Source organism: Ammospiza caudacuta, chromosome Z (genome assembly GCF_027887145.1).
Source record: "Ammospiza caudacuta isolate bAmmCau1 chromosome Z, bAmmCau1.pri, whole genome shotgun sequence".
NCBI classification, from domain to species: domain Eukaryota; kingdom Metazoa; phylum Chordata; class Aves; order Passeriformes; family Passerellidae; genus Ammospiza; species Ammospiza caudacuta.
In genome coordinates, this window is record NC_080632.1 from 16,920,438 (window position 1) to 16,940,616 (window position 20,179).

The 20,179-nt window shown below is 42.0% G+C and overlaps 1 protein-coding gene across 3 annotated transcripts in view; it reads right to left on the minus strand.

Annotated features, from left to right (window-relative positions):
* Positions 1-14,925: 14,925 nt before the first annotated feature.
* Positions 14,926-20,179, minus strand: part of LPAR1 (lysophosphatidic acid receptor 1) — a 67,883-nt gene continuing 62,629 nt past the window's right edge. For all 3 annotated transcript variants that reach the window (XM_058823833.1, XM_058823834.1, XM_058823835.1), the window contains exon 4: positions 14,926-16,620. In XM_058823833.1, coding sequence (XP_058679816.1) covers positions 16,319-16,620 — 302 coding nt within the window. In that variant the 3' untranslated portion in view covers positions 14,926-16,318. The remainder of the gene's footprint in view (positions 16,621-20,179) is intronic.

Consider the following 20,179-nt stretch of genomic DNA (forward strand, 5'->3'; position numbering starts at 1 on the left):
TCTACTTGCTGCATCAATGTTTCTTTTTACCTCTCAGGTGCCTCAGGACAGATGCCTGCCTGCCTTTTCCCCTCTCAGGTCTGCTGGTAGCTCAGATTTCAGTTGGGTTCACAAGCATTTCCTGGTGTTGGGGTTGTGTCAGCATATGAGTTAAAAGCTATTTCCATCTCATAGTAGTTGATGAATGATACTCTAAACAAACAAATAAATTCTTTGTACTGGTTTTTGCTGTTTTCCTCACCTGTAGTGGCATTGTAGCACCAATTTCAGAAACAGAGTAGTGTTAAATCTTATGGAAAAAGACACCTCTGAAATAATGAGGAAGTTGTTTTAAACAACTACATGAAAGAGACATTTTCCTGGGTGAAAACTGTGTGCACTGGATTGGAATATCCAAAGCAGTAGTTCTCAAACTACTTTGTAGTGACACCACTGCCTGGGTTAGAGAGAAAATCCTCCATTTATGAAGGCTGTGCTTTCAGTTTCCATTTCCTCTTTGTGGGTCCCACACTTCCTTTTTCCAAAAATTTCTCCCTTCCTGCTGTTAACACCTCTCCATACTGTGAACGTTGTCGTGACATCCCTTTCCTAGAGTCATCATTCAGCTAAGTTCTCTCCTTACCACAACAACTACAAGTGCTCATTCACAAAATAATAGGAAATGAAGTCAGCAATCCTGACATGTCTGTGCTAATGTATGATGGATCATTTCTGGAAAGACCTCCAGCAGCCTGTCCTCATTCAACTGCATTATTTCTGTTTACTCTGTCAGAGTTTGCTGTCTTGTGCTTCAGAGTTTGCTGAAGGCAAGTCATTACAGAGTAGCTCTGGCCCCTCAGCCCTTCTGCTGCAGCTGGAGATGGGAGAGGCACATTCTGGCATTTGCTAGTGCTGGTGAGGTACTGGAACCAGCCTTCTAACTCCCAAAAATAATTCTTGGAGGCCAGATATTCTAGGTATTTTCTAAAGACGGCCCATCTTTGTGCCTTAAACTGTGAGCATTCTTCAGCTGATTAAGATCATCCCTTTGGCCAATAAAGCATACACCAAAAGTATCCTTCAGCCAGTCTCCTGTACATTCCCTAAGCTTTCCTCTCTCCACACCACCCAATGACCTCTGTTTATAATAAACATCACAACACCATGAGGATTTTCGCACGAGGGAGTGAGTTGCCCCTCAGCAGATGAACAAACTTAGGAAATGCCTTCTGGGAACAGCTCACCACAGGGTCAAACTGAGGTGAAGAAGGAACTTACATGCCAAATACTGCACCTGTATTTCTGGTCATCCTTCTTTTCAGTTTACTTTTGGATGCCAACTTATTTGCTGAAAAATAAGTACCTTACAGAAAATCACTGTATACCAGTGAAAAATTTAGTGTAGGTAGCTATCTAACTATGTAGCAGATAAAAACAGTGAATATCAAACTAAATGGGAAATAGTGTTATTCTCAGCTATTCTTTAGATTTCTAGAAGAACAGTGGGTAGACAAACACTTTTGAAAAATTGAAAAGTAAATACATTTCTGTGGTCAGGTTCTATGAACACAAGGTTTTAAATGCCTACAATATATAAAAACAACTACAGGAAAAGCAGGTTGTTCCACTTACTCTAAAATCTACCTTTGATAATATTGGCAGTGCCTCTGTCTCTTGCCAAGGGTGCTACCGTGTCACTGGGTCTCCAAACACATGCTTGTCTCCCCAAAGAGGATAATATACCAGGGAACAGGCATTATCCCCACTGGATGTTGATCACTACCTGATTTCAGAGCTCCAGTGTTTTGACAACCACTCCTGACTGAAAATTCTCCAAAATACGTCTGCTATGAATGGTCCACAATTGTAGTGGCAGTTTTGTAGGAGATTGTGAGGTAGGGTGGAAATGTTTCTCTGAAACTCATTTGCACTGTTGGTTTAAGATTCTCACTGGTTGGGACAAAGTTAGCACTAATTCCATCTAAAATAATGTGGAAAGGTTTTCTTTGGAAATCTCAGCCATTGCATTGGTATAATTTCAAATTACAAATTTCATATTCACTTTAAAAAAACCCCAAAATATTATGAGGATAATGATTAGGACAGTAAGAAATCCAGGATCCAGGTCAGTACTCACCCAGCTACTACGAGTGACCCACAGCCGTGCTTGTGCCATCCACAGCCTGATCACTTGCTGTCACAGACACACCTCAGAGTCCTAATACCAGTCCTTGGTACAGGGAGACTTTGCTTTTGTCCTGAATATTGTTATGGACTTTGGCCTTTGTTTTTATTTTCATGAGTTTTCAGAGATTATGTCAAAGACAGGTATAACTCCTACTTAAAAAAGTGTAGAACGCAGTGCCCAGGTTTTGATCTTGGTCTTAGGAACACACCTGGATTTGATCTTCTGATTGCAATAGGATCATCTGGCATTTCCAGAGAAATGAGATAAGACCATGATTGTTTGAGAGATAGTAACACCACTTCCTGTATTTCATCCTATGATGTTCTGTAAACAGTTTAAAAGGTCTATTTTGGTAGGAATTTAAACCTGTGACAATTGATTTTTCCAGGGTATGCTATCTGCAAAACTGTGCAAACAAGTTAATGATCTTATTGCAGAAGTAGTTCCCACCTGTGCACTGAACATTGCAGCAAATTTGATGGAGAATTGATAAAAAATGTGATGCTATTTTTCTTCCCAAAAAGGGCCACTGGCTTGCCTGAAGGGCACTTGTTTTACCTAACAGACAAATGTGCTTATAAAGTAGACATGAATGGCTGGTGTTGTGCATTCCAGTTAAATCCTGGTGTGCTACCTTCTTTTCTGCTTCCAGGAGATGTCCAAGGGCTGAGTGGGTACTGACATCCTGAGCGTCCTGAACATCCCATACAGATGCTAGATGCTGGGCAATATGGGAAGCTCTGTGCTAGCTTCAGCCGCTGGAGCCATTGGTGAAACTCCTGCTTCCTTCCATGGTAGGGATATTCCCACCCAAAAGTCCCTGAAATCAGCAAGACTTTCGTTGCATCACCTTTAGTGTCCTGGGAGAAGATAACAGACCTCCGAACTCAGTGATCTTGCAAAACAACTTAAATGAGAAGGCTTTCAAGTGGCATGACACCACTAGAATTTCATACTTTCAGTTATGCTAGAAGGACTCCCTTCCAATAGGACCAACCTTGTCTGTCTTGGATGCCTCATTCACATTCAGTTATGTTTGCACTTGTAGGGGAAAATCCTTTCTGCCTTTTGGTCTGTCTCTACAGAGAGACATAAACACTCTGTCCTAAGGCTTATTTTGAGCAAATGTACTACCTTCCTTCTGAACTTAATTGTTACAACAAAATTCAGCAAGAAACTGTCAGGTTTCAGCAAAACATAGCTTTGGCCATGGCCTTGGCTCTGGTGTGGGAAGCAAGGAATATGTTTCCAGCCATCACAAAGGGGAGGAAAGAAATAAGTCCAACTGAACTAAACACAACAGGAAACTGGGGCTGGCAGCTGGATGGCTTGGCCTCCATCCCGCAAAGAGTGTGTTGGAAATCAGTCCCAGTGAGCTTGCAGCTGGCACACAGAGGGTCAGTTTGACGTCGTCACCAGAGCCCTTTTTACCCCATTTCATCTTAGGATTTGTGAATGAAAATTCTTGGTTGCCCCTGAGGAATCACCAAGCCTGGAAGGACCATAACCCGAGGGGAGAAAACCAGGGAAAATTCAGGTCATGTTTTTTCATAGAGTGTTGTGGATTCATGCTCCCATCCAGCAGCCATCTCAGCTGCTGGTGAGTTTGATGCTGTAGGCTCCAGCCAAGATCCTCCATAATGGATCTCTTGTTAACTACGTCTGCTCTAACAGATGCTGCTCTGTGCTTTAGTCATATTTTGGAGCTGAACGTCTCTGCTCCCTGTTTTTCAGGCAAAGCCCGTTCCTTTATTTCTCTCCTACCAAGCACCACAGGTTCCTCTTCAACACCACTCCACAGGCCTACATGGTCCCATTGATTTTCCATAACCTTCCTCAGCAGCTGTAAGGGGTTTGTTTAAATGATAAACCTGCTGACTAACTCAACCCTTCCAGGTTTTCAGGAAACAGCCATTTCCTGATGGACTCTACTTCAGCATCCTACTTTTCAGCAAGTCCTTTGATGGCTTCCTCATTTCCATGCCTGCAGAAAATCAAGCTTAGCAGCCCATTAGTTTCCGACTGTGGTTCAGCAAAGCTTAATTGCAAGGACTTTTTCACCTTTACATTTAATCCATTAATTTTATTTTTTTTCTACAATTTTTCTTTTAGTTTATAATCCCTGAACATTTATTTTGCTTTCTTCCTTCGTTACTACTTCTTGGTGTCCAACTGCATTCTTATGTAATTCTCTCTCTCTTGTCCAAGCTCTCCTCCAAGAATGAGGTAAAAAGATTACCAACCAGCTCACGCCCGAGTTGACAGTGAGTCAGCGGGGTGACAGAGCTGTTTAACAGAGTGACTCGAGTCCTGATGTAGAAATGGCCTCATCTGCTGTTGGAAATGTTTTCCCATGAACACATTCATTTACTGCTCTGGGTTCTGCAAAAACACATTACAAAGAGGTATTTCCCATACTGTAGAACTCATGGTGGAAAGGGAGCAGAGGGCATAAACCTAATACCCCTTGCTGAAATGGAAAACTTAAATACTGAGGGCTAATTGCCTAGTTGTATATAACATGTGGCAGAGCCAGGCGTAATTTCTGCGTTCGGATTCTTGGCACAATATTTTATTCATCTGGCTGTATTTCCTCTTTCTTTTGATTATTCCTTGCATTTGTTGACTTTGTCCTGGGTCTCTGGACGAGAGGCAGACCAGAAGGGAAGGCACAGGGTGGCACAGTGTCTGGACTGCTAGATCATGTGGCAGCCTTGTGCTTTGGCAATGAGCTCCAGGATAGGGGCAAGCACTGGGACTGGAACCACAGCCCTCCTCAGTGTGGTGCTCCACCACTGGCTGTGGGGGCAAATCCAGCCAGGAATGGGCTGGGCATGATTAGGGAAGAAGGAGGAGGGGGAGGAGGCAGAAGCCCACCCAGACCGGTGGTGGGATTGCAAAGGCTCAGGAGCTTATTGATGGACAATTCTTTGATGAATGACTGGATCTGCTTTGTTTTTCACTGTATGCTTGACTTGCAGACAGTGTTAAATAATGAAATTATGGGGTTTCTTACTAAAATCACATGTATGTCACTGCTAGTTCATAGCAAACAACATGGCTTCATTGTAAATTTATATGCTGTGTAATTTTTTTTTTTCACTCTTAATGGAAAACACACTGTTTTGTTTGGACCATCTCCAGGCGTTTCAGTTATGGAGTTACTCACTGAAGGTGAAGCATGTGGGAGGTTGCTTTAAGCAACATTACTAGTAAAGCCACTTTGAATATTGGCTGCTCTTTTACTTTATTTGGATGAAGAGCAATATTTTCAAAAGTGTCTGAGCTACTTAGGAGTCCATGGCTTACATGAGAAAAATTTCACTGGCACATGTTGGACTGGATGTGATGTTTTTCCTTCAATGCTTATACCTCCAGATAGAAATACAAGACACTGGAACAAAAGTGCCTTTTACTAGTGCAGTTTCTTTTAATTCCTGAACCAGATTAACCTGGACTGGCACAAGCAATAGGAGACTAACACGGATACCTTGACACAAACTGAGTTGTGTCTCTTCTATCAAACTCAGTAAAATGAATGCAGCCACCTTTGCGCACATTTAAGGCAGTTGTGAAGAAAACAGTTTTTGAATTTTTTAAGAGCCAAATTACTCTAATAAAACTTGATGCTTCTTCAGCTATGCAAATGCTTTTTGAAAATGCTAGCCTTGCAAGTAAAAGAACAGAACACAGACATTAAGGGAAAAACAATGCTATAAAGACTTTTATACCACTGTTCATTAGGACATGAGTAGAAAAAGCAAGAACTTGATTTTTGCAGAGATGACTTAGATGTTTTTTCTTTCACCACTGTCTGGTGCTCACTAATTATTAAACAATAATAATTAAATAATAATTAATTAATAAAATGTCTACCTTGGCTGTTACTGGGCTGCAAGAAATTTTAAAATGTTACTCAAATGCTAGACAGAAAAAAACCTCCCACACTGTGCTTCTATGTGCAGGATACATTCATCCTTCTGGCAGTACCTGGGAAGGATTCTGCTGCTGCAGCGCAGCCTTTGGGCCAGGCAGTGCAAGCCAGAACTGTTCCTCTGTGCAGTACACACTGCAGAGGCAGAGGGGCCAGCAGGCTGTCATTTTTAACACACTCCTGGAAGAAGCCTCTTAAAGCCTTATTTTAAAAGCCATATATGTTATTTTCTTGGAGCTTGCGCAGGAGGGGACAGGCCAGATATTGGCCACACAGCCACATCACAGACAAGCAACAGTGAGCCTCAAGAAATTAGAAGCCACAACTGATGACATCCAGACGGCTCATGATGAGGAGCAAAGTACTCAGCAAGGACTCTGGGACCAGTTGGGGGTGGCCATGCAAATCAACAGCCCATGACTGTTGGCCAGAAGGCTCCTAGAAGATTCTATGAGAGACTATATATATATATATATATATATATATATATATATGTGTATGTGTGTGTGTGTGTTTGTGTATGTATGTGTCAACCTCACATTGGGATCTTCTGAAGCAGCCTTTTTATGCCCTTTTTATGTTTTGTTTTTCACCCTCATTTGTCTCCTTTTATTTCTTTAATAAATATCTTCAGTTTTGGCACTTCAGTTGTCCCTTTCTCGTTGCTTGCCACCACACCACTGTCGAGCTCCCAGAACCAGCGAGTTTTCCTGTACACTCTGAAGATCCCTCAGGGTGTTGGTGCCAGCCCATCTCCAGCTGGGTCAGAGATCACTGGTGGTTGGATGCGTGCTGCAACATGACCTGTCCTTTTTGGCTTTTAAAGCAAATTTAGGGACAGTGCAGAGGATCCCATCCTGAGTTCATTGTGGAGCACTCTGATACCTCCTCCTTCCCAAGCCTCATCCCAGACAAAATTTATATCCTTGCTCTCTGGGCCAGGTCTTGAATCCTTACAATCCATTTTATGGGTTCATTATAACCATATAGTCCTTCAGTCCCAATTTAGTGGTGTTCTGCTGTATCTCCACAAAGATGCCACCTCTTTTTAAAGCGCTAGAGGCAGACAAGAGGGTAGTCCAGCTTGTCTCCATTTCACATAACTCCTTCCAAACATTTTTTGCTGTGTTCCTCTTGCAACATGGCCCTGTGGCTCGTTTGTGGCTGCCTCACCTGGCTGGGCTGCTCTGGCACAGCTGCCCACCTGGGCTGATTTCACACCTCAAAGGAACAAGTGACTCCCACCTCCACAGCCCTGCTGCCCTCTACACCATGCAGCCATGGCAGGGGGATGAGCAAAACCTCCCTGACTGCTTCCCTTTCCCTGAGCTCACAGCGGGCAGGTCAGGTTCAGAAGCTGGCAGCAGTTTTCAAGCACAGTAATCTTCCTACAGGAGCTAGGTTGGACATGGTTTGTTTGAAAAAGAAAATTGTCATCCATGGATTGCAATTAAAAAAAAAAAAAGTAGTTTCTCCCTTCAGTCTTGTTGTTTGTGCTTTCCCAGGATTTTGCAACTCTTACTTAGATTCGGGGTATGTTCTTGACTACAAAAAAAAAACCAAAAAAAAAATGTAATGCTGCCCACTGTTATCCAGTTTTCTGAACAGAAGTAAAAAACAGAAATGAAAACATATACCTTTCAAGTTTTTCCTGAAAGTTTTCCAGTCCTGCAAGTTTTCATGGAGTTTGGCTAAACAAAATAATTGCCTGTGTCATGACTGTGTTTTATGTGTGCCCTTAGAATAAGTCATTAAACATGTCTGGTGTTCTCAGACCAAAGGAGACCTCAAAACACAGACTGTGCATGTGACCAGCTGTCAAGTAAAGAGATCTGACAGTCTCACAGTTCCCACTCTCCTGTGCACTCTCTCTCTGGTAGATCAGGTGTGAATGCCTCGTGCTTTTAAGCATGTGGACTGAAAATCAGGTTTTCCACTTCATAGAAAATATGCAGGCTTTTTCAGGAGCACAAATAGGAGTGTGCATATGTCTGAACAGCAGGAAAAAGGACAGATGATCTGGAGACTGAACAACAGCTTACCTCTAAGCATGTTCATGCAAAGATGTAGGAATGATGTTTCAAAAATGAAAGAAAGGTTGGTCACCTTTACCAAATCCTTAACCCCGTCCAGCTCTGGAAAGTCTGTTTTCCTGATGAGTCTCTTTCAGAAACACCACATGGGCAGCCAGCCTGCCCAAAGAACATTGCATTAGCTGTAGAGACATATATATGATACTGACATTTCCCCTGACACAAGAATTTCTAAACAAAATAATTGTCACTTGTTAGCATATATTTGTGGCTCAAAATCAGACCTCACTGTGATCAGACAGGAGAGGGGTCTGGAAGGCAGTAGCAGCTGTACTAGCTCAAATCAGGCACATTTTTGAGTAACTCCCTTGAACTAGGGAGTGTTTACATATTTTGAAAAGCGGGATAGCAAAGAGACACTTGAGGACAAGAAGAATGTACAAACTTAAAAATCTGTGGCAGAATAAGCAACAAAATATCCAGATATCATGAACTCTGGAAAGACAGAGAAATAGAGAAACCCCAACCTATATCAGTGATCCCTGAAGCATCCTTCAATCTTTTGAGTGGTAAACACCCTTTATATAAAACCAGTTTAATTTTGTACTCAGGGTGGGTGGTAAATGGGAAGGCTTCTACTTGTTTCAGTTGGCCTTTTGATCTCTTAATAAATTAGATACACCTAAACCAACAAAGTTTTTCATCAGGAACAAAAAAAGTAATGCTATGGAAGGGGCAATATTCTTTCCTTTTGAACAAAAGCAACATCCAAGAATTCTTTCCTGAACTTGCCAGAAAGCTTTTGAAAGGCTTCTGCACAGAAAGTAGGGAGTATCTTCTGCATTGTCTCTTCCTTCTCACAACTCTTCCCTTCCTTTTTCTCTATATATTGTATTTATTTATTTCCCATTAAACATAGAATGGTTTTGGTTATAAAAGATCTTTAAGACCATTGACTATCACTGTCTGGCCCAGGAGCAATCCATGCTCCTAAGTGTCACATCAACACATCTTTTAAATATCTCCAGGGATAGTGACACCCTTCAGGCATCATAGACAAAGATATTAAACCAAACTGGCTCCGAAACTGGGCCCTGGGGAACACCACTTGTGACAGGCTGCCTACTGACTTTAACTCCATTTCTACCTCGTCCTCCAGGGAATTACAAAGGAACTGCATCTGTGGTGTAAAACACCTGGCTGTCACCTTGAATCTTGCCACAAAGATGGTTTAGGCTTTCTAGAGGAGGCACAGAGAAAGGCAACACAAATGAGGAACTGGTAAGTCTCTGAGGGGTGGACAAAAATGTTCAGCAAGATGTTGGGCATGCAGGGACTGGAGGAGCGAGTAGGAGATCTGTAAACATGTGAAGTCTAAGCAGCTAAGGAGAGAAAGGCTTTGGTTGACATGAGAGACTTTGCATTTGAGAGACATGAGAGACTTGCATTTGCTCCTGCTGGGTCCAGCTGGTGAGAGGCAGGGCTGCCAACCCAGACACACCTATTCTGAGGGGGCACAAAAAGGCACCAAGCAGGAAGGGAGTGCTGGCCCAGGCGATGCAGGGAAGTGCACTGCGGGCTCTGGGCACGGTGATCTCAAATGTGCTGGCTCTCTGCTCTCAGAGCTCCAGCTCTGCGCGTCTCCTACTGTGCGCTGAGGCTGAGAGCTGCAACACTGCGTGTGTTGTGTATTTATTGTTAACAGATAGCCATATAAACAGTCTGGCTTTCCCAGCAAATGGTGATCCAGGGCTCAAGCAGAAAATCTCGGAGGTATTGTAGTGCATTTTCATGAGACATGATTTATTTTGGAATTGTATGTTTTGGCTTTCTGATCATTATGTCCAGTAATCAAGCTCTATGGACTGCTTTACATTACACATGCCATGCCATGGAAAGCCCAGCACCAAGGCATTAGTCATGAATCACCAGGATCTGGGGAGATGAAAAAACCTGAACTCTTCTCATTTTTTATTTTTGTACTTAATAATGCTTAGAGTGATTAGGAACACCAACTTCTTTTTCCGTCATTTTGCTGAAGCAGACACTTGGCTCCCATCAGTGTGTAAGTGATTGGCTTCCTAACAAAAGGCAGGGGGCTAATGAACCCTTTACATAAGTCCTCTTTTCTTCAAAATGTGAAATAGGATTTAGCAGAAAAATAGAGTCATAAAGACCTATACTCAAACAGCCCTGAAAGAACAATTTTATTTCACTTCTGCCCTCTTCCTATTGCTACGCAGATCTATGTGTGCACACATCCATTTCTATACATAAGCCAATCAGATTTGGTTTAGTTAACCTTCTATGGTTAAATGCAAACTGGGGACACATTGTAGGAGAAAAATGTCCATGCACATAAAAAAAAAGGAAAGGAAGGTGAAGAGCAAAAGGAAAAGGAAGAAAGCAGAGGGAGGAAGGAAGGAATAGGAAGAAGGAAAAGAAGCAGTAAGTTTGTTTTCTCTGTGCAGGAAATGTTTTCTCTATAGCAACAAGATGAGATCTGAGGTTAAATGGTGCAAATGTGGACTTCAAAGAAAGGAAGGTGGGCATATAAGAATCACAGAGTGGATTAAGTGATTTACTGGAAATAACCTATCTCTTTGCTGCCCCTGTGTTTTAGCCCTATGCTATCTCCTGGAAGAGACAAGCCTGTGTCTTGATACAGCTTTTGATTAATTCCCATCCATATTCAAAAATACCAGCTGTCCTGAAAAAGGGTATTTCTTTCACGCTCCATATTACACATGCCAAATACTTTATTGTACTAGATACAACCTCTAAACATTTACAGTAAGTGCACTTAGTAACAAAATTGTTTGCCAAAGCTCGTTGGCTCTCTCAATACTTTTGAATTACAAACACGGCTTTATTTAAACAGGAAAAATTAACAAATTCCTGAGTCTCCCACATACACTTCTGGTTATCAGAATTTTATCACCGGCAAAAGGGAACATTTCACGGAGGCTCTTGTTAAAATGCTGGCAGCTATCAGTGTGTTGGATTTCCATGTACCGCAGAAGACAGCAGCATAGTTTAATATCCATGTGCTCTGTGTTTTTCTTGTGGCTTTTTTAGTTTGTTTTGTGAGGTTTTTGTTGTAATTGCTTTGTTTTGGTTTGGCTGTTTTGTTTGTTTTCTTTAAACATAAACCTCTTTTTTGTCTTCTTGATAGATTTAGAAAAGAGAAGCTGGGTCAATAGCTTCTTAGAAAATCCTCTAAGAGAGGAAAATGGAAGGAAAGATAAGGGCACATTTTCTTAAGGAGCTGTGGCTGGACAGGTGTGGATGCCAGTAAAGCTAACTCTCTATTGGAAGTGGCCTTTCCATTAAAATGGAAAAGCCAAGCAATTTGTCTGAACAAATGAGATTGCAGTTGCAAATTCCCTCTTTACAGACATCAGAGTACAGCACAGACTGATGCCTCACAGCAAGAACTGGTTTGAAAGGACATGACAGGTACACTTGCAATAACAGGAAAGCCCTTAACAGGACCAGAAAAAGGAAAAGCCTGTATTTACCTCTGCAGTGAGTGGAACAAATTTGCCAGTTTGCTAAGACTGACCTCTGCCAGCTACATCCAGTCTTGAAGTCAGAAGAAACAATGACAGGGACAGCAGGGACAGGGTCATGCCTCCTGCACAGGGTGGGGACAATGCCCTAGAGAAATGCCTTTGCCCACTCTGCTTTGCATCACCTCCATTCACACAGACTGAAAGACAGACCAGAGGAGTTTGCATCAAAGCCTCTCCATTGGTGGTGTTCTTTCTAATTCCACCTGGTAAGACCAATCTGCATGGTGGACTTTTATTTCTTTCACAGCAAAATCTGCATGTTTTTTGTCCGAGGATACCCACTGCAGAGAGATCTGGCTGCAGGAGTGTCACAGACAGAAACCCTAAATGGCTTTACAGTAAAGTATGGTATCTGGTAGTATGCTACTGGAGCAACACAAAGGTCAGAAAAAGCTACAAAACCTGCTTCAGAAGCACAGCCCACTTCAGTTTCCCCTGACACACTGCTCCTGGGACCCAGGCTGGCCATGGTTAAACCCCTGCCCACCACACCAGTACAGATCAAAAGATGGCCCATGCAGTGACCTGAAAAGTTTAATTTCAGTGCAATCCTATACTGGGACAAATTTATGTTGATATTCAGAAGTTACATAGCAGAGGAAGGAGATATAAAACACTGGACATAAGACATGTCCTTTAGTTTTTGACATCCAAGTTACCCAGGCTTAGTTTGCCCCATGAAGAGAGCAGGCCTGCCCTTTCCTTTTCACCAAGTGGCTTACTCCAAGCCTTTGCGGCCTGATTGTTAAAGTGCTGCTACAGCTGTGACTATTGGCAAAGGCAGAGTTAAAAAAAACAATGTGGCAAGTATTTAAAAAAAACTCTATTACTAGCGCACTATGGACAGATTCCAATTTTAGGAATCAGTGCAAAAGCCCTTTTTCGCTCTGCCCTCTCTTCTATCTGCCCAGCTTTTAGTATCTCAGTCAGAAGCCAGCCTGAAGCTGCCAAGGGATCCCAGAAAACTCAGAACAAAAAAAAAAGGTGCTGACAAGAAAATCAATGTGTCAAACATACACAGAATATATTTTCAATCTTTTATAAAAAAAGTTGTGCTTTTTCTGACCGATGGGTTACCTAGCTTCTGTATATATCACAGCAACAGGGAATTAAAATTCAAAGGCCATCTTTTTAATTAGTTTTCATATTTATTCTGCCACTGAAAATACATGAAGTAGAAAAACACATTTTCCTTGATCTGCATATTCCTTTTAATACACAACTTCCCACACTACAATTGCTGACATGAACACCATTACATTTGAACTTCAAGAGGATTTACTTGGACCAGAAGCAATCAGCAACAAAAGAATTTTAATGACTGTGGGAGGATCGTTGGTATTTTAAGAAGTCTTCTAAAACCTTTTGAAGAATTTGAGATAAGTAAAAATAAGTGGGGCAATCTTTTTCCCTAAGTACTTTGTACCATGTTTTCACATAGCAGAAGTGAGCTCTACAACTGCACAATGTGGCTGGAAAATCTGAATAGAAGACTAAAACTTAAAAAAATTCTGAGATGACAACAAATGGCTGGGAACCATTCTAAGGAACACAGCAAATGGGTCCTTCTATTCCAGGCTCTGGTTTTTATTCTCTTTGCTCACTGGAGCTTTAATTTCATTAGCTTGCAAAGAACTACTCAATTCACAGATCAGATTTCTTAAGGATATAGGAACAACATGTCAACAACACAAAGCACTAATCAAATTGTTATACAGCAGCCGTATGCTCGGTGAGCTCCTCTAGCAGAATGGTACAAGCAATATTCCTCCTGCTGCATTTGATCTGAAATATTGCACTTCACCTTGCAGAAGAAAAGACACCTGCTGTCAGACATGCTCCTGGATTAATATACCTGACAATGGAATTTACCTACTGCTAAGAGTTCAAAAGGTTCACCTTCTGGAATTGTTGAGTGACTCCTTGGGTTGAACTATGTACCTGGACAGCAACTGCCCTCTGTCACAATCACAGCGACGACAGAAATCCTCCCTGGACATCTGTCTTCACAAGAGGCCTTTGGACCCACCCATGTTCAAACAACCACACCACTCCTGTTTTCAAGTTATTCACCCATGGCTTCTCAAAACCACCAGACTTCCAGCAGGTTAAACTAGGGTGAATGATTTGCTGCTATTTTGTAACATCATCCTCCCACCCTATCCAGATGAGATTCAATAAAAGCATGCAAATAGCAGTGAAAAGAACATGGAAAGGACAACTCCCAGCTCAAAAACCCCCAAACCTTAGCCAAGCCAAAAGTGTCTACAATCTTCTGCTTTCGTGGGGATGTTAGGGGCAGGAAAAAGTGCTCTTGCTGAATTCAAGGAAGAAAGGAACTCCAAGCATTCTTGAGAAAAAGAAATTTTTGTTTTACTCAGATATCTGTCTTTGGAGGCAGTCTTACCCTCTCCTTTCTTCTGCTTACCTGCACTAGTTCAAGTATCAAGCAGGCACTAAGGAAAATATATGAGTGGATAAGCAAGCAGATGCTTTTAAATGAAAAAGTTCATGCAGCCTGCTTTTCTGTTTCTCACTACAGTTCTGCAAATAAAAACAAATCCATCTGTACATTCACTTGCTCTCAAATACAGTCAGAAAAAAGACTGGGTTTGTTCAAAGCCAGTGGATATATTCAAAACCTTGGTCAACTGGCAGACAATGTAATGTTTATTCGTTCTGCCTACTCCACTTTCCACAGTGTCCACACAAAACTAGCTTGACTGTTCAGGTGGATTTCAGTTTTACTGAAAGCAGTGTCATAACTCTCACTTCATTCTGTGGAGGCAGGATTTGTTCACTTGTTTCTCTTCCCTCTCTAAGCAAGGAACTGCCTATTCCAAGCAATTTTTTGCTTGGAAGCATAAAATCCAAGCATCTCCTCAAAGCCAGAGATGTTGAAAGTACTGGATTTTGCTGAGCTGACCCTCCACTCTCCATTTTTTCCCTGCCCAAATGGGAGAATAGCATCCCTTAAGTTACATTCCAGTATGGTAAAATGAAGGATATGTATGTCTGGGTTGTTTTGTTTTGCGAGGTTATTTTTTTGTGAGTGAGTCTTTTTTTGTGAGTGAGTCTTTTTCCCTTGTTTTTTTCTTTTGCCTTTTTTTTGTTTTGTTTTGTTTTGTTCCCCCCCCCCCCCCCCCCCTTTTTGTTTTTCCTTTTCGTTGTAGAGGCAATTACAATGACGAAAACAGCGCCAGGAATTTGCTGTTGATATATTTTACATTGTTAGGATAACACAGAGTTTCCTGGAAGGAGGTCCCAAGTTTTTTATCAGCAAGATCCCACCTTTGCTGACATGTACCCTTCTTGATGAGTTTTGTTTACTATCAGTGATTCTTGGTAACTGATATTCACATGAGTGACATTTCTCTTCAAAACAGTCTCATATTGAAAAAACCCACCTGTTAGCTTAGGTACTTATAACAGTGTACATGTGTGGCTATTATCTGTAATATGGTCCAGTCATTTGGATTGGATGACTAGCCTATAAAGTGTTGACTTCACAACACAAAATTGTGCCTTGGTTCTTAGTAGCCCACTGCTTTTGAAATGAAGGAGGCATCATTTGAATGGTACCCTACAAATACTTCTCAGTGCAAAAATGCCGAAGGTGTTTTGTTTTCAGTTATAGGAAAGGTTCCATAAATACATACCTTTTCTTTTTTGCCATTAAAAATTTATATGCTTTTTGCCATGAACAAGAAAAGCATTCCAAGAATATGCCACAAATACAACTTTTGTAATCTACCAACCTGACTGTAGCCCTTTAAGAGCCTTAGGGATGTATCCTACTTTAAGAACTTATCCATAAAAAACTTGGTACCCCTTACATATTACAAATTTCATACTGTACTTCAAAGAAGAACCTTATATACATTGTGACTAAAGTACTGTTTATTTCATAATCTAAACAAACACTGGAATACAGTCTATGTTTTTCTACTTTCCGGCAGACTTTACAAAGAGATTTTTTTTTCATAATTGAAACAATCTGCATACACACAGAACATGCATTCTCTAACACCAATAATGAAGGTAAGAAGAGTCAGTTTCCCTCATCTTCCTGTTGCCTGTGTTAGAAAAAAATACTTTTCTTTTTACTGTAGTTATGACAGTGTGGCTAAGGATACAAAGACAAGAGCATAGTTTTACTCCCTGCACAGAAAATGTTCATCACAAGCATGCTGATGGTGATACATATTACATGTCTATTAAATGATAGGCATATTTTTATCCCCTTTACTCCCTTTTTAAAAATACTAAGTGGCTACATGTAAATGCAGTGAAGCAGGTATAAGCTTAATTAATCAGAGTTGATTCAGACTGGCACCAAGATGCAGCAAAGTCCGACAAAGTCTCAGCAAGGCTTTCTGTGGATCACTGATGGCCTCTTCTGCAAAGCAACCACGTTCTACTTTTTCAAAGCAGAAATCAAAGGCTTTGCAGCACGGCCAATCCTGTGGGCAGGGCAGTCTGCGCCGGTACGCCAGGCACCCTGGAAAAGATGCACTTGTAGTCCATTAGTGTTTGAGAAAACGTGAGTGGGTTACCTTCCCCGGGGCCACGCCTGCTGCTCTGTGTGGGCCAGGGGCTGGCCGTGGTGTCACACCACGGAGTGGTCGTTGCTGTGCACGCCAGCCAGGATGGTGTGGTTCAGGGACGAGGCCGAGCGGTCCGAGCCCTCGGTGGGGCCGTTGGCGCTCTCGCTGCGCTGGCAGCACAGGATCTGCTTGAACGTCGCGCTCATCTCCTTGTCCCGGTAGGAGTAGATGATGGGGTTCATGGCAGAGTTGAACTCTGCCAGGAGCAGGAAGAATTTTTCATAGGCCAGGACATTGCACTGGGGACAGCAAACGTCGAGGAGCAGCAAGACTAATCCTGGGGTCCAGCAGATTATGAAAGCACCTAGAAAGAGAAAGAATGGACAAAACACAAAGTCTACAAATATACTAATATACCATTACTTGTCAAAATTCCACAAGAACCATCCAGACAGAAGCAGCAATGGTTAATTTTCTCTTTCAGGATCACTGTTCCCACACTCTCTTTTCACTGACCCAATGAGAGGGATGCCTTTCAAAGATCTGTAAATGGTTACGGGCAGCACATCAAAAGAGCAAGACACACCCCTAAGCCCCAGTCCCAGACCCCCACCATCTGAAACTCTGCTTGGCAAATACATTTACATTTAAAGTTGATAATGAGGAACATTTTTTCCCTTCAGCTAGAGACCTCTGACTAATCAATCTCTTGATCAGAAGAAACAATACTGCAATTTACTTCTCAAACTAATAACAACAAAGAAAACCTTTCTGTGAGTGCTGAAAAAGAAAAAGAGAAAGAAAAGGAGTGGTGCAGGCAGCAATTCTCAAGAAAAAGAAAGCCTGGTTCTTGTTAACCCATTTCAGCCCCCTTATGTAATGGAAAGTCCTAAACACACATCCTTCTTGCACTGAAATGCCGTCCTTCAACGGATCTACTTCTTTTCTTAGGGGTCTATTCAATCAAAATTCAGAGGCTCATCAGGCTTCAATAGTGTCAAAGCCACAGAGTCTTATACAGATTAAAATGCTTCCCCCCTCCTTTCTCTGTTTTCCAAAGAAAGAACAAAGCCCAGAACAAAATTCAGAGCTCAATGCAGAAATTAAGTCAAATGCTTTGTACTTTATTGGGAGTACTGAATTAAAGGAAGATTGTAACTCCTTGCAGGAGTTACAGGAGGTTAGAGAGGCTTTAAATATAAGCTCTGCTGGGGAAGCCCTTACACACCAGTCATGTCAGAACAAAGACAGGGTTCCTGAGATTTTCCAGGCTGCTTTACTGAGGTGGAAACCAAAATCTTATCAACACTGAGCAGGATTAGCACAGGCAGCAGCAATAAGGACTTCCCAGCACTACGCTGAGAGCGCTGTCTTCAAACTGGTTCTCCCATCACTGTGGTATTTATTTGTTTATATACTGCTCCTGTTTTTATTACAGTGATGGCCTCTTGCAGTACTAGCACCTAAGTCAATTCCCACACCAGGCAGACTTTGCCATGCCTGCCAAGAAGGTGCCAGCCATTTCCAGCTTGGGCAGTGACAACTGTAAATTGTGCAGTTTGGACAGCAAACCCAGGTAGATCAAATAGAAGATTTTCCAAAGGGTCTGCAAGCCTGCAATACACACCAGGGGACAGACACAGGAAATCACACACACAGGCTTTTTACATACCAAAAAGCATCCCTAAACTGAGTTTGCTTGCAACTAATGGTGCCACTCAATGCCTATTGCTTTGCTGACCAACAATGCTCGTCAATGGAAAGAAGCTGGGGGATGAATTGCCAGCTGCCAGGTAAAAGCATTGAGCTCTCTCACCAAATGACTTTGTTAGGGTCCCTGGCAGCAATTTGACAGCATGGGGATGAAACTCTCCCAAGCTGAGGTGGCATCAAACACATGAACCCGCTTCGTAGCTTTTGTCTTTTTGCAGCTCTTTTGGATTCCAGCAGTCCTATAAAAGAGTACTTGAAACCCATGCAAAGGACTAGAGGCTTTTGTCCCTTCCTTTTACCTGTTGCCACAAGAGTAGAAAACTGCATTTCTCTATTTGCAGCATTGTCCATGCTGATAGAATCTGCCCCCTGCACAGAAAAGCTCTGCTGAGCTGCTTTTTGCAGAAACAAAGTCATTAATTCAAATTCAACAACTCACTGTTGAAATTGTGCATGTTGTGTTCAGCCTCCTAGCTAGTAAGGCAGCAGTGCACTTTGTTTTAGCTTAAGCATGTATTTTCTTCTCTATAGGCTGCCTTGGGAGAACAACATCAGAGATGGGAACACTGCGAGTCATGGGATCTACAGTGAAGGACAAAAGACAATGACAGCATCCTCACTAGGCCTGTAGCAGAAAAGTCCAATGTGGAAACAATGGAGCTAGCAGGAAAGCTCTCATAGCATTGTTCAAAGTTGCAATTGAGGGCTTCCAATTTTCCATTTTTTTTTAAATCTGTTGCTAAGGAATAACAGAATGTTCTGTTGGCATAATTTTTGATATGTTAGAAACAGTCGCAAAAAGCTCTACGGGGAGGCAGATAGGAATTTTCTCCTGAGAAAGTCCCAAAGTCATCCAGAAAAATCCACATGCACTGCACTGCACTGAACACTTGTCTCAGATGGAGTTCCTGAGCCTCTCTGGGCTCCTCAGTATCTTAGACAGGTCTGATAACCTATGTGCTGAGGCTTGATTGGCTGCAATCAAGAAAAAGTGGACTGTGGTTGAGCAACCAACTAACTGCTCTGTGCAGCTCAGGCTACACTGAAAAATGATAAAAACAAAAGTTGCCTTCCCATCCAGCTCTGGAAGGAAGTCACCATTGTGCAAGTTGTCACCCTTCTGCTCCTAGCAAAACATCCCCCCCATGCTAATGGCTCTGGCAGCTTATGAAGTGCTTGTAAATGGCTGCACAAAAATGCCTCAGCTTTGCTCATTTTATTTAACTGTTGGTACACTGGAAAATACTGAGAAGCATCACTCAGGTAAGGATATTTTTGAATTAGATACAGAGGAAAACATAAATCTCAGACTCTTAATACTTCAGATTTAGGAAACTTCATCTGGTTAAACATGGGATTCTTTTTCTGCAAGGAAAACAAGGATAGATTTTTTTTCCCCCTCTTAGAATATTTGTTGAAGTAAACTGGAAGTGAAATTAAATTCTTCACCTCCCAGAAATCTGTTGTGAATTGACTTCACCAAGAATGAGGATCTAAAAATACCACATTTAATAAAACAGAGACATCCAAAAGCTTCCTGCTGCCATATACTGGAAAGCCTTAAGCATACACCAAAATACTGATGTTTTTCTGCTCAGAATCAGAACTGAGAGCAGTCTGAAGTACAGTATTAGTAATTTCCAGGAGCATCTTTACATTTTACAAACTTGGTCAAACCTAAATTACAATAACATACAAAGCAGATCTGTTGCATTCAGTTACTTGAACTTTTGTGGATATGCCAGAGTCGTACCAAATTTATGTCTTTGGCACTAGGAGAGCCCAACATACTTGAAAAAAACTGCAGACTTTATGTCTTTGGGTGGCTGAAGAGCACTGTTCCCTGGACAGAGAGCACCTTGCGATATTACCTCCAGCCCTGGCAGTCCTTCAAAGGTGATGGCACTGCAAGAAGCTAAATGAGCTCTTCAGTTGCAGCAGAAGGAACATTCCCATGGAGCACGGCCAAGGTCTGTCCTGTGGGTCAGGCCACTGAGGGCTGGGTGAAGAAGGAATGCCAATCAGGCTGAATGCCCATCAGGGGTCAATGGCTAGCCATTAGACAGGAAAGCTTGAGGAAACCAGAAAAATAGCACATTTTAAAAGATTGAAGGGTCCCTATGGACTGAGAACCATGTTTTACAGCAGGAATGAGTTACAAAAAAGCACTTATCTAATTTTCTGCTGAGGTGTGATACCTCTTGTCACAA